This window comes from Sarcophilus harrisii, chromosome 4, assembly GCF_902635505.1.
Source record: "Sarcophilus harrisii chromosome 4, mSarHar1.11, whole genome shotgun sequence".
Lineage (NCBI taxonomy): Eukaryota > Metazoa > Chordata > Mammalia > Dasyuromorphia > Dasyuridae > Sarcophilus > Sarcophilus harrisii.
In genome coordinates, this window is record NC_045429.1 from 431,859,033 (window position 1) to 431,875,847 (window position 16,815).

At 42.7% G+C, this 16,815-nt stretch overlaps 1 protein-coding gene across 1 annotated transcript in view; it reads left to right on the forward strand.

Moving 5' to 3' along the window:
- The window catches only part of LOC100919698 (acid-sensing ion channel 2), a 331,481-nt gene extending 318,404 nt beyond the window's left edge, over nt 1–13,077 (forward strand). Inside the window, exons 8-10 of the mRNA XM_031967604.1 lie at nt 4,065–4,144; nt 5,919–5,987; nt 12,044–13,077. Of these exons, the coding sequence (XP_031823464.1) occupies nt 4,065–4,144; nt 5,919–5,987; nt 12,044–12,145 (251 nt within the window). The 3' untranslated portion in view covers nt 12,146–13,077. The remainder of the gene's footprint in view (nt 1–4,064; nt 4,145–5,918; nt 5,988–12,043) is intronic.
- The last annotated feature ends 3,738 nt before the right edge of the window (nt 13,078–16,815 follow it).

Genomic DNA, 16,815 nt, shown 5'->3' on the forward strand with positions numbered 1-16,815 from the left:
ATCACTGAAAATATTCAAACTTAGTAGAAGAATACTATTGAAAATATGTGTTTATACACATCAATGAAATCAAATTCAAATAAAAAGGAGTTACCAAACCATACAAGGATCCCTGGAGAGAATATATTGATTCAGAAAACATCATCTATGATCTATTGCTTTTCTTATGTAAGTTGTTAGATATTTCCCAATTACATTTTAATTCAAAGGCCACATGTTTGACACCTTGTGAGTTTATATATCAAGCTAAGGGCTGGGAATATAAAGGCAAAAGATAATCCCTGCTCTCAAAAAGTTTACAGTGTAATATGTGAAATTCTAGAGGTGGTTTTCACAGAGTCAGAGGATATCAAAGTTGGAATGGACCCTCTCTTCCTCCAAGCTTTGTAGAGTACCTTAGACCTGAAAAAGATACCCTTCTATAATATGTTAGACAAATGGCCACCTACCCATTGCTAATGTGCCTCCATTGAAGGGGAGCTTAATACTTCTGGAGACACCCATTCCACTTTTTGGATAGCTGAAATTGTATCATGTTAATCCTGGGAAAGACTTCAGAACGTGAAATGTTAGAACATAGAATATTATATGGAAAAGATCTTAGAACATAGATTGAGAGCAGTAGAAGAGGTATTAGAACATAGCATATTAGCTCTGGAAGAGGCCTTGAAACATAAAACGTCAGTATTAGAAGAGACAGTAGAACAAAGAATTGTTAGAACATAGAATATTAGCTCTAGAAGAAGCTTTGGAACCCAGAATATTAGACAACAGAGTTGTTAGAACAGTTGTTAGCCCTGACAGAGACCTTGGAACATAGAATGTTAGAACACAATATTTTAGAACATAAAATGTTAGAACCTTGAATTTTAGAGCTTAGAATATTAAAACTAAGAAGGACCTTGTAGAACATCTAATCTAACTTCTCACTTTCACAGAGGAAGAAGGCAACTTGTCTAACACCAACAATTAGTTGGATTGGAACCAAAGTCCAGTGATTTCCAGACCAGCTCCTTCCACTATAACTCTTATTCTCTATTTGTCTTGGAGTTCATAGCAGGAAAAGAAACCATGTAAAAATAGTTGTTGATTCTAGACTGAAATTCTCTAATATGATTGAAACCCTAAGAAAGCAGTGGATGAAAGCATTTTACGTCTTTACTCATACAAAATTGCCTTGTTTATCTTTGTATCTTGCCTAACATCGGGCATGTAGTGGGCACTTAAAATGTGCATTGAATGAATGAAAGGAGATTGAATTACCCTAAATTCTGAATCAATGAGCCTCACATTAGTGAGGTTTTACTGGATCAGTGTCTCCCCGTGTGAATTCTAGTCAGTTCAATTTAACAAGTTTTTTTTATTGAGAATCTGTTTGCTATGTGTAAGGTTAAAGGCTCTTTGAATCTTCAGAACAGAGCGTCGTGGAATATCACAGCTGGAAAAGGCCTCGGAGATCACCCGATCTGACTCGCTCACTTTTCTTTAAGAGGAAGAAATGAAAGCAGATGGAGAAAGGGATGGGGGCGAAGAAGCTCCCCCAAAGTCACCTAGTTGATTGACTGCAGGGTCAGCATCTCAGTCCAGTACTTTTGCATCCATCACTTTACCTTGACCTAGGCCTGGACACTGAAATTCAGGGGAAACAGCAGACAATGAAATCTTTTCCCCATTGTAGGGGGCAGGGAAACAGAGTAAGATGAGTATCTCATTCTTACCAGTGCTCCCATCTTCTATTTTGGGTGCCAAAATGGATAGAGCACTATACTTAAAATCAGAAAGAACTGGTTTCAAATCCTGCCTCAGACACCTACTAGCAATATATCCCTGAGGAAAAAGAAAAAAGAAAAGAACTTTTCTCTCAAGCTCAGTTACTTCATCTATAAAATGGGGACAATAATAAGACCTACTTCACAGGGTTTTGTGAAATGAGATGATATGTAAAATGTTTTGCAAACCTCAAGATGCTATAGAAATAGTAGTATTTGTTGTTGTTTAGTCATGTTTTTTAGTCACATGTGACTTTTTGTGACCCCTTTGGGGATTTTCTTAGCAAGGATACTGGAATGGTTTGTCATTTCCTTCTCCAATATATTTTACAGATGAGGAAACTGAGGCAAACAGGATTAAATAACTTGCTCAGGATGAACCAGTAAGTTTCTGAGGCTGGATTTGAACTCAGAAAGATGAGTCTCCCAGGTAGTTTGGTGCAGTGTTAAGGATGCTGGATTTAAACCAAGTAATCTCGATTCAAAAGCTGGTACTTACTACCGTTGTGTCCTTAAACAAGTCATTAAACCCCTTAACCCCAGTTTTCTCAACCATAAAATGAGGGGGTTGGGCTAGATGGCCTGTGAGAGCCCCTTCTGGCTCTGGCATCCCATGACCACAGTAGTCCACTTTCAAATGTTTATGCAGAGCCTGCTCTGGGCAAGGCTCTCTGCCTATGGCCCTCATAATGGACACCATCTCTATTTGGCCTGAACCAACAAGATGAGACACTGAGGCAATTGGGACACACACTGAGTAGAATAAGGGCAGCCAGACCATTCATAGTCCCCTCCACCCTCCATCTCACCAGGCGACGCCTGAGACCGGCTCTGAAGAGGGTTTCTCTTTCCCTCACTTTGCTTCCCTGAGGTTGAGCCCTGGAACTTGGCCCAAGCGCAGTTTTCCCATTAGTAAATAAGATTGTGGTTGCTGCGTCACTGACTGGAGGAGTTCTGGATGAGGCGACTTTCTCGCCCTGGGAAACCAGAATCTTCACTTGTAGTCCTGAGATGTGATTGCCAGCAAGAGACAGAAACGTGACCCTAAATGCGCTTTCTTGAGCCCCTGGTCAGTAACCCCCTCTGGATCTCTCCCCTTGCCACTAAACTCCAACCTAGACCCCCTCAGTCTCATGAACATCTCTGCTTTCCTTCTCTTCAAGACAAGTGACTTTACTAGAAATGTAAGAGAAACAAGGTAAAAAGAAAGACAACTTATTGAGTTTGTCAGACTCATCCTGACCCCATTTAAAGTTATCTTGGCAGAGATACTGCAGTGCTTTGCCATTTCCTTCTCCAACTCATTTGACAGATGAGGAAATCAAGGCAAATGAAGTGAAGTGACTGGCCTAGGATCACACATCTAGTGTCTGAGGCCGGATTTGAATTCAGATCTTTCTGATACCAGTGATCTAACCATTAAACCACCTAATTGTCCCCTAAGAAAGCCACAGAACAAGGAAGCATAGTCCAAAATCCTCATTTTGTAGTTCAAGAAACAGAGATCCGCAGAAGTTGTGTGATTTACAGAGTTATCTTCTGCAAGCAAGAACATCTGGGAAACCTTACCATGAGGGAACTCGTATACAGAGATATGTACAAATATTCACAAAGAGAGTTTGCCAGGGGAAGACCACTGGACACCAACCTCTGGAAAACTCTCTCAGCCAACTATAGATTTATCTCGGCCACCTGGAAGTTATGTTTTCTTGTTCTTGTTTGTCCTTCATTCCCGAAGAGGACCAGGATATCAGGGAGGTGATGACATGACATGAAAATGAATTAGAGTTAAGTGAGGGAGAGCTGTGCAAGGTCACCTGCCTCACTCTCCCCTCCAGAGCCTTCTGGTCCAGTGGCCAGAGAAAGATCAGGAGGACTGGAGATGGCCCTGATGGAATGGGAGACCTTTTTAAGCTAAGCTTAAGTCTTCAACAGGTCTCAGTGTTTAAATGCTAGGTAAGAATGAGGCAAAAGATGGCCTCGTTTGCCTTTTTTTCTGCCATATGTTCTCTTATAACGAAGAAACATGTAGCCTTCATTCAATGAGAGAACAACAGAGACCATGTAGATTCTATAATGATGACTGCATGCAAGTTGTGAGTGCTAATCTTGACTCTCATCCCGACCTGGGAGATAGCCCGAGGCTTCTTTCTTATTCTGTATTATGGTGTCTCCCTTTCCAGACAGAGCTTTGAGGATTTTGGCAAAGTCTTAAAAGACAGAATACATGGTCACATCCCACAAAAGCTACCTTCCTGAGAAAAATAAAAATGGGCTTTTCTCTTCTCTCTACAGGGGACATTGGTGGTCAGATGGGATTGTTTATCGGTGCTAGTATCCTTACAATCCTAGAGCTCTTTGATTACATTTATGAGGTAAGATTAATACTTGTTTTGAAATGTCTATGAAATGTGATGCTCCCAGATGCTGGCCCAAAGGCCATCCTCCAACACTACAATCCCCAAATTTACAGAAACCAAGCCGTAGGATCTACTGTTCCACAAACCATGCAAAGATGAGCATGGTTCTATGGACAAAGCACTGACTCAAGAATCAGAGATCTTGAATTCAAATCCCACTTTTAATTCCTGCTATGTGAAAATGAGCCGAAACAGGAGGCCTTTGGGATTTCTTTTACTTCTTGATCTTGGATACTGTGACAAACCATCCCCACTGATCCTTCCCTTCAGTCCTGTCTACCCCCAAAGACTTCTGGCTAGAGTCCCAGGGGTACTCAAACTTTTTAAATAGGGGGCCAGTTCACTGTCTCTCAGACTGCTGGAGGGCCGGACTAGAGTAAAAACAAAAACTTTGTTTTGTGGGCCTTTAAATAAAGAAACTTCATAGCACTGGGTGAGGGGGATAAATGTCCTCAGCTGCTGTATCTGGCTGGGGGCCATAATTTGAGGACCCCTTAAGATCTAGCCTAGACCTAAAGCCCATCAGCAATAATCTCTCTACACTAGAGAGCTCTACACTAGGCACAATAGGAAAGAAGAAAGAACATGGTCTCTGACATTAAGTAGTTACAGTGGGTGTGATCATGTGAATCCTGAGGGACTCAAATTAAAGGTCAAGTCTATGCCCAAGACACAGAATGAAATGCCCCTCCCTCCCTTCCTCTTCTTCTCCCCTCCTTTCTTTCCCCTCATTTTCCTTCTGTGCTCCCCTTGCCTTCCATCTCATTTCCCTTCTTTCCTCTCTTATTTTCTTTCCTCTCCTCTCATTTTCTCTCCTCCTTTTCCTCCCCTTTTCTATCCTCTCTTCTTCCTATACTCCCATTTCCTTTCTCCCACAACACCCACCATTCAGATCTGCCTAGCTTTGTTTCCAGTTTCAGCCTCCAACTAGAAAAAAAGCTCCAGTTTCTGGGATGTATATATACGTATGTGTGTTTATCTCCAAGCTGCCTATTCTGAACAATATCCACCTTAGAAAACCCCATGTAGAGATGGTATGCAGGGCTATCTGTGTACTATATGCACAAATCTATGTACTTATATGTATAAATGTGCATATGAATGCATTTCTCTCAGCCCCAGGCCAATGGTTCACCTATTCTGAACAATGTACAGTACAGAAAAATTCCATTTTAGGCTAGAGCAGGTTTGAAGGTTTCCTGCCAGAAGATCAAATGTGTTAAGCCATTTTCTCCTACCTTTAAAACTAGTAGGTTCTTATTTTATCTTATGTTCTGTGTGTGCATATATATATGGAATAAAATAATATTTATGCCATATATATAACTCCATGTATTTCCCATATGTAATATATTCCATGTATGTATATGTACATACACATATATATAAATTTAATATATGTGTATGCATTTATTTATTTGTTTGTTTTAATTTAGTCAATCTTAGTCTAAAGCTGCCCTCCTATTTTATATGGCAAGGCTTCTTAAACATTTCCCACTCACAACCCTTTTTCACCCAAGAAATTTTTAAGTGACCTTGGATATAAAGGTGTATAAAATAGGAGTACAATTCAAACATTTATCGATAACAAATCATACTTTTGTAATCCCCCACATTCAGCCCATGGTAGGGGTCATAAGCTACAATTAAGGAAACTGAGGTGGAAGTTGTGATGATTCTGTGTGGTCCTAATATTTGAGCCCATACAAATCTGTTTTTTTTTTTCCAGCTGATAAAAGAGAAGTTGTTAGATCTACTTGGGAAAGAGGAAGAGGAAGGAAGTCACGATGAAAACGTGGTAAGAAGGGATTGTGGGGGTTTTGTTTTAATAGAGATCAAGCCAGCCAGAGCTAATGGGGTGAGCCTTCAGATTTCTTCCTGTAGGTTCAGAACTTCCCAGAGATCCCAAAAAGTAAAGGCTTTCCCTCCTTGCATATTCCATGCCTTCAATAAGCAGTTTTCCACCCAGGCTTCCTCTGGGCACATTGAGGATTTTGTTCCATGAAAGGGCAAGTCTACCAGCTCACCTGAGATTACCTTTTTCTGGTGGCTTCAAGGCCCCAGGAGCTTCAGACACATTCCCTTCTTCATTCAGAAGTGGAAGGCCTGTCTTTCCCAATGAGAACCTCGGTATTTCATTCTCAAAGTAGGACAAATCAGAAAGGTGCTGTGTGCATTAGCTGAGCAAGCATCCTTGAGGATACGGAGAGCCGGAGTGCAGACCTCAGCTACATTGATTGTGGTCAAATTAACAGGTCCAAGGGAGCAGTTCATAGGCCGCCTTCTATTACAAGTTGATGCTAATCAGGTGTTAGCAGGAGCAAGCGAAAGAACTCACTCACCCGGAGGAACGATCTGCTTTACAGGAAAGGCAAATAGAAATCAAAGTTGCCCTAAATGTTGACTTCCCCCATCACCAGATCCTCGAGATTCATGGAAATCTGAGGTTTACACCACAAATGAGTTAAGAAGTCAATAAAGTTCTCTCTCTCTCTCTCTCTCTCTCTCTCTCTCTCTCTCTCTCTCTCTGTCTCTCTCTCTGTCTCTGTCTCTCTCTCTGTCTCTCTCTCTGTCTCTGTCTCTGTCTCTGTCTCTCTCACACACACACACCAGGCTAAATTAGAAGGGAAGGAGGGAGAGTAATGACTTTCAAGACTCTACTTTCCTCCTCCCTCAATCTCCCTTAATCTACCTTAAACCACCTCCCTCACCTCTCTCTCTTTCCTGACTTAGTCCACAGTCCTCTGACATGATATTCAGCTCTCTCTTCTGCTAAAGATAGCCTGTTCCCAGGTCTTTATCCATCACCAGAGCAGTAACTAGAAGTTTATGAACCTGGGGCAAGAAGTATAAACTATGCTCATGGCAAGCACCAAAAATGTCTTCTGGAGGCAATGGGCATGAAAGGGACAGCTGGAAAGGAGCTTTCTGAAAGCTTTACCATCTGATAGTTTTTGATATTAATTATTCTTGCTAAATAGATTGAAACGTTCCTTATTTCTAGAATGCTAAATGACTGCAAGTGCTAAAAAGAACTCTCAGAATTCAGCAGCCTGTGATAAAGCCCCAGTCACTCTGCCTAGTTATAACTAAATTATAGCCTTAGATGTCTCATCATGGCATAAAGGACTGGGCATTGGCCTTGGATTCAAACATAACTGGATACAGATCTCTCCTCAGATCCACACTAGCTTTGTGACACTGGACAAATTATCTCTCTGGACCTTAGTTTTCTCATCAGTAAACTGAAGATGGGGTCAACTTAATGATTCCTAAGACCACTTCCAGGTGAAAATGTGATCCTATTATACCATGATTTCCTCAATCCCAATATGTCAAGCTGAATTAATTATCATTTACCTCCTCCTCTCCATCCCAGATTTTTTTAAAGAATTATTTCATTGCTAGTGGTTATTACCCAGAATCCTAGGCTAGAAATCTAAAAGTCACCTTGGACTCTTTTTTTCTCTGTCCCTTGCCAACAATGTTGCTAAAGGCTTTGATTTTTCTTTTGAGATATCTTCCACATTCATCCGTTCCTCTCCATTCCTTTGCTGCCATTGCAGTCCAAACTCTTTTCATTTCATGCCTGGATAACTACAACAGCCTCACAGTTAGTCTTTTGGACTCATCTCTTCCCATTCCTGGCTATCCATCCCTGGCAATCCTGTACACTCCTGCCAAACTAATCTTCCTAACAAACCACATACATGCAGCAGAGCAAAATGGAAGAACCCAGATTCAAGTCCTTTTCCTGTGACTTGTTACCTTGGTAACCTCTACAAACCTTAATTTCCTACTCTGGAAAATAAGAGATTTGGATTACAGCAATGGATTTAAAAATAAAGAGCTGAATATGAACCTTAATTCTCCTTCTTACTGCTTCTGTGATCTTGAGCAAATCTGGGGTTCAATTTCCCCATCTATAAGATGTACTAGATGGTGTCTAAGATCCAGTCTATGATCCCATCATTCTTCTGCTCAAGAACCCGTGAAGATTCCTTTATAACTGCCAAATCATATCCAGATTGTATAATGTTGGACAAGTCATTCCTTTGGGCCTTTTCTTCTCTAAAATACAAATAGTTCAAAAAGTTTATGTGATACCTTCTAGCTCCAACCTACTATTCAACAATTCAAACTCAAGTTCTCTAACTTCAAATTCAGGACATTTTCCACTATATTATGCCCTCTCCCTCAGCCTAAATTCTAAAGCCCTCCCCTAATCTACCCCCATCCTATCTGCCCAACCATCCTCTGCTCCACTCAAGCCAATCTCTTTATGGCTACATGTTCCTTCTTGATCATTCCTGGCCCCATACCTCAAGCTGTTTTTGTTACCTGGAATGCCCTCCCTTTTCCCCTGCAACTATCCATAGCCTTTCCATCCTTCAAGAACCACTCTGAAGTCAAATTACAGAATCAGAGAATCTGAGGGTCAGGAAGGACCTCAGCATTCATTTTGTCTGACTTGTAACCTAAGGAAGCCCCCACCAATATGATTGGTAAAGGTCACCTCATCTCAATACCAAGATCTCTAATGATGGAGAACCTGTCACCTGGCAGCCTCTTCTTCCACGTTTGGACAGCTCTCATTCATTGTTAGATTTCAAGCTAAAATTTTCCTCTTTAAGTTCACATTTCTTCCTCCTAGTTTTGTCTCAGACCAAACAGAACAAGCTTAATCTAAATATATTCATTACAACCCTTCACATACTTTTTTTTGGTTTGGTTTGGTTTTGGAGCATTTGGGGTTATATGATTTGTCCAGGACCACACAGCTAGTAACTAAGACTAAATCTGAACTGACCTCCTCCTGACTTCAGGGCTGGTGCTCTATCCACCTAGCTACCCCAACCCTTCATATGCTTGAAGAATTGTGGCCACCATCTCCTCATAGCCTCGGAGCTAAATGACCCTTCTCTTTGCCATTCTAATAGTTGCTTCAATCAAGTCTCTTTCCATGATTAACACACACACACACACACACACACACACACACACACACTTGCTCCCTTTTCTGAACTTCCATTGCACTCACTATCACAGAGTTTAAGGCTCAATTGGTCGGCTGCATGTACATTCACCCTGTCAGCCCTCCTAGACAAAGACTCTATGAAGATATTTTGGGATTCCTCATAGACCCTAGCACAGACATTCAGAGAACATGTGTTGATTGGCTCATCTTTTTGCCCTTTTCTCCCTGCCCTGCCTTCTTTCTCCTTCTTTCCATTCTCCCTTTCTCTGCTTCCCCTCATCCCAATCTGGCCCTCAGACCTGTCATTGGTTCCTTTCATCATACTTCAGTTGGATGGGTCCCTCAGTGCTGGATGGGCTCTCCAAGCCCGGTCTATCACCACACTGCATCACCTGGCCTCCACTCTCCCTGCCTGAAGTGCCTCATTTAGTTCCCTTCTACCTTCCTACCCTCGCTCAAGCTTTATTTTTAGTGGAATACTTCCCCAGAGCTCAATCTTTTTCTCTGAGCACACAAAGGAACAGGGCTATTCATATGTTTTATGCCATCTCCTCATGCTACAGTTTTTACCTCCCATCTCTTGTGCCCCATTTTATACAGGGTTGACCTAACAAGGGTCATACAACCATAGAGTGCTTTTATATATGGAAACCAAGTAGACTGTAGCCTGGCCTAGCACTCTGAGCTATCCAGGTGCACCAAAAACGGGTTTCCCATTTGTTACCTTGAAGTCTGCTTAAAAACCCTCACACATGATCCCTGTCTTCTTGAAACTCAAGTTCACCTACTTCTCATCTTATCTCTGGACTCTTAGAGAGCTCTCCCAGAGGGTCCTTCATCCAGCCCATCCCTCTGATGGGCTCAGTCAACCCGCTGTGCAATTATTCGATAAGATATTCTCTTTAGAGTGATCATAGGTTCAAATCATGAAGGCAGCCCATAGCCTTCCCTTCCACCTCTGTTCCTACTGACCTGAGTGGTCAGTAGTCCCCAGAGGAAGCTAGAGATAATCTTCCAAACCTATGAACACTGTCAACTTTCCCCTCTTTCCTCCTCTCTCACTTTTCTCTTCATCCTTTCTCTTCTGCTGGCATATTCTTCTATATTAAACATGTGGAGTGTTAATGTAGGAAAGACTTCTAGGGATGTTCAATAAGTTCAAATCCCACCTTGGCTACTTCCAATCACATGATCTTATTTCTTAACCTTCATGTCTTCTGTTTCCTTTCTGTAATACAGCTGGGGGGAAGGGGACAAGATGAAGATGCTATATTCAGAATTAGAGAACAGTAGGTTCAAATCCCAATTCTGCTTCTTATAGCCTGCATTAACTTGTGGGGGCCTCAGTTCTCTCATCTATAAAAGAGAATTGGACTAGGTGACCTCTGAGGTCTCTTGGGTTCTAATTCTTTAATGCTGTAATCCACAATTCAGTTATCTTATGATCATATGTCTTTTATGCCTCTTTTAAGCCCTCTTGTCTAATCCCACAAGGGACTGGGATTTAGCCTATCCTGGTTTGACTGAATGAGCCAAACGCTCCATACAGTCATCTCATACATACAATGTTTTTTACTACAGGAGAAGAAGGGGAAGGGAGGAAGAGAGATAGAGAGACAGAGACAGATAGACACAAAGAGACAGAGACAGATAGACACAAAGAGACAGGGACAGATAGACACAGAGAGAAAGAGACCGATAGACACAGAGAGACAGAGACAGATAGACACAGAGAGACAGAGACAGACAGGCAGAGACAGACACAGAGAGACAGACAGGCAGAGACAGAGAGAGACACACAGAGACAGAGACTGAAAGAGAAGCAGAGATAGACAGAGAGAGAGAGAGAGAGAGACAGAGAGACAGAGAGAGAGAGAGAGAGACTGAGAAACAGAGATAGAAGCAGAAAATAAAGGGGGAAAAGAGACAGGGGAAGAGAGAAACAGCAGACAGAGGAGAGGACAATGAAAGAGACAGACAGAAAGACACCCCCCACCATCACTCAGAGTAACCTATCCCAACTCCCAACAACACAATTCGAATACCCTCCCATAGGTAATAGGATCATAGAACCTTAGATGCTTCCAAGGGCCCCAGATGCTACTAGTCCAATCCCATCTTTTTACAGACGAGGAACCTGCATCAAGCAGTCAAGTGGTTTCCCTGAAGTTACACAGGTGATAAAAGCAGGGTTAGAATCTGGAACAAGAGCCTCTCAATCTCCCTTTTCATGCTGTACTGAACTGAGGCTACTGAAGCCCAGAGGAGTCGGGGGATCTGTACAAGGTCATATAGTTAAATTTGCAGCAAAAACTTGAGGCCATGTTCTTTGCCTCCAAATCCGGCAATGTTATCTTCGTTTCTTTATATGGGAAAGCTGGAGCGGATGGAATAGCAGAGAAGGCCAGTCCCATATCCCCAATCTGTCCCTGCTTCTTCCCTCTCCGCTCAACCAGAGCAGAGCACTGGGCTCAAACCTGGCCTCAGACACTCACTAGCTGTGTGACCCTGGGCAAGTCAGTTAAACCTGTTTGCCAAAGTTTCCTCATCTGTAAAATGAGCTGGAGAAGGAAATGGCAAATCACCCCAAGATCTTTGCCAAAAAAAAGCCCAAATGGAGTCATAAAGAATAGCACATGACTAAACAGCAAAAAATAAAGGGGCTGGATTTTATGGCTCCTGAGGTCCCTCTGATCCTCTCAAGCCCTCAGTTTCTTCATCTGTAAAGTGACAGATTGTGACCTTTCCGAGACCCTCCCCAGGCTGAGACTCCCCTGGGCCAGGATATTGCCCAGTGCTCTTCCCACCTAAGGAGGACTCGGGGAAATATGAGAGTAGCCGTGCACTAAATCCGCTCCACTGCTTTTCCTCCCCAGAGCACCTGCGACACAATGCCAAACCACTCCGAAACCATCAGCCACACTGTGAACGTGCCCCTGCAGACGACTCTGGGGACCCTAGAGGAGATTGCCTGCTGACACCCCCTGCCCCGAGGACGGCCCGTCCCCCACCCCATGAAACAAAACAGAACTTTGCGACCCTGAGACCCAGGAAAGGGGACGGCAAGCTCAGGGCTGAACCCAATGAAAAGAGTCAATCGCTATGCATTAAGAAATATAGATAGATATACATGTACACCACACATACACACAACAAAACAAAACAAAACAATCTGCCAAAACCTAGCAAGAGCCACCTTTGACTTGATTCCGTCCTCGTGAGCCGTGGGGTGTGACTCTTCCGAGGAAGAGAATTCCAATTTCGGAACTGTGCGTAACCAAGCCCGCCATTTCTCCTACTTTACTGCCAAATGTATAAAACACTTGCATGCCTGCCCTTTTTACTGCGCCGTGTCCACATCTGTCTTTAGAAGCCACATCCCTCTCTTTGCGGTGTCTGGTTTTCGCTCCACGACCGGAGCACCGGAGAACGGGATCAAAGCCCTGATCTCTTCCCGGTAACAAAAATCACCCCGACTCGCTCTGCCGGCCCAAGGGGAATAAAACCGAGCCACCAAGTGCGAATCGGACAGATCCTCGAGTGCATTTTTGTCCTTGTGTAGTTTTCACTGGTTCTTCCAAGAAAGGGCCGCGCTCACGCCCTCCTCCCTAAACCCCAAGGGTCCTTAACACCAAAGGGACTGGCTCCCAGCTGAGCCCGGGACAGACTCAGTGACCTGGAAGATCGATTCATGACTCCTCTGTTGTATTTCTATTGTCATGTAGCTTGTACACCCCGGTCCTTTTTCTTTGAAATGGGGGAGGAAAAGGTTGGTTGGGTTATTATTTTTTTTCCTGTTCATTTTTTAAAGATTTCATGGGATTTTGTTTGTTTGGAATTTTCTTTACCATTAATTTATTCTGTGCTTCAAACCACAATCATATTAAAGCTGGTCTTGTGGAAATGGCCAGTCTGTGTTCTTTTTGCCTTGTCTCCAAAGCCTAGTCACTTTCTCAGAGGTAACAGCCTGGAGCCAACTGGCTTTGAGGGGCCTAAAGGATCAGTGGCTATCATGTGAAGGGGGCTGGTGAGTTGGAAGCTGACCAAAGGGAGGCATTTTAGAAAAAACATTTGTTGCAGAAACCTGAGATTTAAACCAGCCCTACTTGGCAGGCCTGGTGATGAGGGCTCACGTCCCCTATTTCACAGTAAATGAGATTTCAGCAAGAATTGTACTCGACTCCCCTGCTTTGGATTTTCCATGAGCATCAAAGAAACCCATCCAGTCCTAAAAGGCACCCATGACCTCATACTATTCATGATTTTCCACTGGTCTTGCCCTATCTTTGGACACAGTATAGAATAGTAGACTTGGAATCAGGAGGATCTGGACAGATCCAGTCTCTCATACTAGCTAGCTGTGCAACCTGGAAAAGCCAATTAACTTTCTTTATTTTATTATTACAGCTTTTTATTTACAAGATATATGCATGGGTAATTTTTCAGCATTGACAATTGCAAAACCTTTTGTTCCACTTTTTCCCCTCCTTCCCCCCCACCCACCTATTCCCCAAGATAAGCCAATTAACTTTCAAGCCTCCATTTATTTATTTGTAAAATGAAGGATGTACTTGATGGCCCTCTAAAGTGTCTTCTAGCTGTGGAGCTGTGATTCTATTTTGCCTAACAAGAGCTATATTCCTTGAACTTTCAGCCTTGTGTTACGGAATAAGCATTGGGTTTGAATACTGGCTCTGCTCCTTCTCAGCTCTGTAACCTTGGGATATATGATTACCTTCTCAGAGCTGTAGATCTTTCAACCATAAAATGAAGATGTTGGTTTCAATGACTTCCAAGATCTCTCTGAGCACTCTCTCAATGGCTCTAAAATCTTGGATCATCCAAATTTATTTCACCTGTGTCCTAGTCCCTTGAGATCCCACTATTAACTAACTAATTGGATAAACTCAATCGGATTAAGGTTTTAAGAGCCAACAATAGGAATGGCATCTTCTTCATGACATTTGTATTTTAGCCTAGGCTTTCAATGCCTTAGCCCACATTATAGAATGGAGTTTGGGTTGGGGCAGCCTGGATCAGATAGTGATCTCTTACTGATGTTGATCACAAAAATGGCAACTCTCAAAGTATGGTCCATAATGGGAACCTCCAATATCTTAATTGTGAGACAGGAAATGCTGATAGCTCCATAACAGCCAAATCTCTGCTTCAGGCATGGATCAGTTATCAGGAAAGCAACATGGCACAGTAGGAGAAGTCATGGCTTTGGGGTTCAAAATCATAGTTTGGTACCTGTGGGACCATGTATCAGACATTCCATTTCTCCAGAAAATAAGGAGGCTGAACCAGGTGACCTCCGAGATCATTTCTAGCTTTATCACTATAATCTTAAGATCATCCAAAGCTTTCTCTCATACATTTCAGGCACCAGAACTAAGAATACTTAGTTCTATTTGGGGCTCTCCACATGGAGAGCTATACAGGGTGTCAAAAAAGCCTTAAATAATTAAAGCTTAAAGCTATTTAAGCTATTAAAACTTAAAATTGTGCTAAGACTTTGGGGACATGCTGCATAGTAACCTGTTCATTGTAATGTACAACCTGTGTATTAACCTTTATCCTTAATTAATATTTTGATACAGCATGATCTGGCCCTCAGAACAGAGCCTTAATGTGTGTGTGTGTGTGTGTGTGTGTGTGTGTGTGTGTGTGTGTGTGAATGTATGTCCAGGAAAAGCTTCACAAAGCAGACTAGAGAAAAGTAGCATGGGAAATTACCTCACTTCAACATTTTTGGACAAATTTATTTAAGGCAGAGATTACAGAGACTCCAGGACACAGCAAGGCTGGTCCACCATAGAAAAAGGGGAAGCAGGGCCGGATTTTCCCTGGGGAAAGGAAGTCTGGGAAGGAAGCTTCTGCTAATTTTCCATTTTAATTAACCTTGTTGAACAGGTGCTAAGCTCAGTTGTTCCTAGATGCTAAAGGAATATAAGTTTGGTTGGTGCCTTCAACATTTTTGACATCCTGAATTACTGCCATATCCACCAACCTACCCTCTAACACATACTCCAACAACTCATAATCTCTTGATTAATTAACAAGCATTTATTAAGCACTTATTATGTACCAGATGCTGTGCTGGGCCCTAAAGATTAAATAACAAGAAGCAAACCCATTTTTAGCCCCAAGGATCATAATTTGGAAATATACAGTGGACCCACAGAAAATGAAAGCTTCAAATGCATCCCTTGGGCTCCTGTAGATACCAGCCAGGCTCTGGTAGTGTTGAACAGAGAGTTTTGTTACCAAAAATGTATCAGCAACATCTCAGTACAATGGAGAGAACACTGGACTGACAGTCAGAAGACCTGGTCTCTGGTCTTCTCTCAGTGTGATCTTGGAAAAATTATTTCACCATCCTGAACCTCCATTTTTCCCATCTCTAAAATGGAGGTAATAAGCCCTGCCTCCCTTGGGGTCACTGTGAAGATCAAATGAGGAAATACGTGTGGTAAACCCTCTGAACACTGCTCCACATTTTACCAATATAAGGGATTACTATTATATATCTGGAGAGAGACCATCTTAACAAACATGGAAAATATTCTCTTTCCAAATGTCTCTGTTCTCCATCATTCTTACTGGTTTCTTTGTGCTCATGTTGGGTTCTTCAGATGGTTAAGGTAGGAGGGGCTATCTGTTTCTTTTTTGTGTTTCAGAAGAGCAAAAGTGGGCAATAATAGGGTAATGGAGAAGGGAATCCACTCACTAAGCATTTATTAAGCATGCACCATATCCTAGGGACACAAAATAAAAAATTATACAGGCCCTGCCCTTGAGAAACTGAAGTTCTATTTACACTGAAAAATATAGTTTATTGGGGATGTATTATGTAAACTGATAAATAAACATAAAAAATTGGAGAGTCATTCTTTCTCCACAATATTCAAAAATGACATCATTGAACATTCTCTGATTTTGTTAAAAGGCTCCTCGGTTGAGAATGAATCTTCACGACTTGCCCAAAGTCATTTGTTACACCTCTGTGTAAACACGTAGAGCAAATGCTCTCCAAGAAACGCCAAGTCACATTTCATGTCTTTGCCTCTCTGGCAATGAATCCCGGCCTAGGCTGACCGTTTCCTCTCCAGCTGGATCCAGTTTCACACTCGGTCTCCTTTAGCCCACACAGCAATCTCTCCATGCAATCTGTCTCCCAGACATGCTGATGTCCGGCACTCTTGGCTATGGCCTCTGGCGTTGCAAGCAGCGGAGTGTGTCCAGCACTCCAAGCCAAGAGCTGCCCAGGCCAGGTCCCCTTGCTCCAACTGCACCAAACCCTCCAGCCTTCTGGTAGCTCTGGCTGCCCTCTGGCAATGGGCCTTTGAAACGGTATGAAAGCCTTGACCCCTCTGGACTCTCATCTGGTCCACAGCCCAACCAGCGCCACCCCCAGTAGGCAAGGGGGAGCTCTGTTGCTGGGTCCTGCTCATGACCTACCTACAGCTTGACAGAAATACGATCAACCTCCCAAAGTCACACCGTCCGCTTGTCCTGTTGGAGACAGACACAGATGCAAAACTGTCTTTTTTATGAGATTGCATCCCGAGGAGTTTATGGGCTGGCATTTCACTGGCCCCAGAACAAGATCGCTTAGATCTCAGAAAGCCAAAACCCACACTTG